This window comes from Meles meles, chromosome 19, assembly GCF_922984935.1.
Source record: "Meles meles chromosome 19, mMelMel3.1 paternal haplotype, whole genome shotgun sequence".
Taxonomy (NCBI): domain Eukaryota; kingdom Metazoa; phylum Chordata; class Mammalia; order Carnivora; family Mustelidae; genus Meles; species Meles meles.
Genome location: NC_060084.1, coordinates 26,954,465 through 26,955,153, shown reverse-complemented (window position 1 = coordinate 26,955,153; position 689 = coordinate 26,954,465). Strand labels below are relative to the sequence as shown.

General features: G+C 61.7%; 1 protein-coding gene across 2 annotated transcripts in view; it reads left to right on the top strand.

Annotated features, from left to right (window-relative positions):
* The window catches only part of CPNE2 (copine 2), a 45,826-nt gene that overhangs the window by 43,750 nt on the left and 1,387 nt on the right, over positions 1-689 (top strand). The window contains exon 15 of one of the 2 annotated variants that reach the window (XM_045989165.1): positions 10-243. In XM_045989165.1, the coding sequence (XP_045845121.1) occupies positions 10-243 (234 nt within the window). Of the gene's footprint in view, positions 1-6; positions 244-689 lie in introns of both variants that reach the window. The other variant, XM_045989164.1, reaches the window with a different exon arrangement.

Genomic DNA, 689 nt, shown 5'->3' with positions numbered 1-689 from the left:
CTACAGCAGTACTTCATCCTCCTCATCATCACGGATGGCGTCATCAGTGACATGGAGGAGACGCGCCACGCTGTGGTGCAGGCTTCCAAGCTGCCCATGTCCATCATCATCGTGGGCGTGGGCAACGCCGACTTCGCCGCCATGGAGTTCCTGGACGGGGACAGCCGCACACTGCGCTCGCACACCGGGGAGGAGGCGGCCCGTGACATCGTGCAGTTCGTGCCCTTCCGAGAGTTCCGCAACGTGAGTGTGGGCCTGGGCTGGGGAGGAGGTGCATAGGGGACCCCAGCAACCAGAGTTAGTAAGGATGAAAGTCTTGGGCTCCTCTGGTCTCTGCTCCATTGACTGTTTGCTGCACAGGGCCTGCCCCCACGAGGTCCTCCGACCACGTGAGCACTGGCTTCAGCAAGCTCATGGAACCCAGGGAGCAGTGCCCAACCCACACTGGGGCTCTAGGGCAGGGTTTCATGGAGGCCCTGCCCTCTGACCACCGCCCTGAACCAGAACTTGGAGTTATTCAGGTAGGGCAAAGCATTCCAGGCAGAGGGAGGTGGGGGGGGCAGCTGAAAGCAAAGGCCCAGGAGTGACAGAGACTTACGTGGTAGGCGCAGCTCACCCAGCCTCCTTCACAGATGGGATGGCCTGCTCCGTGGGGGGAACTGGTGGCACCACCTTGTTCCTGGAGTTGG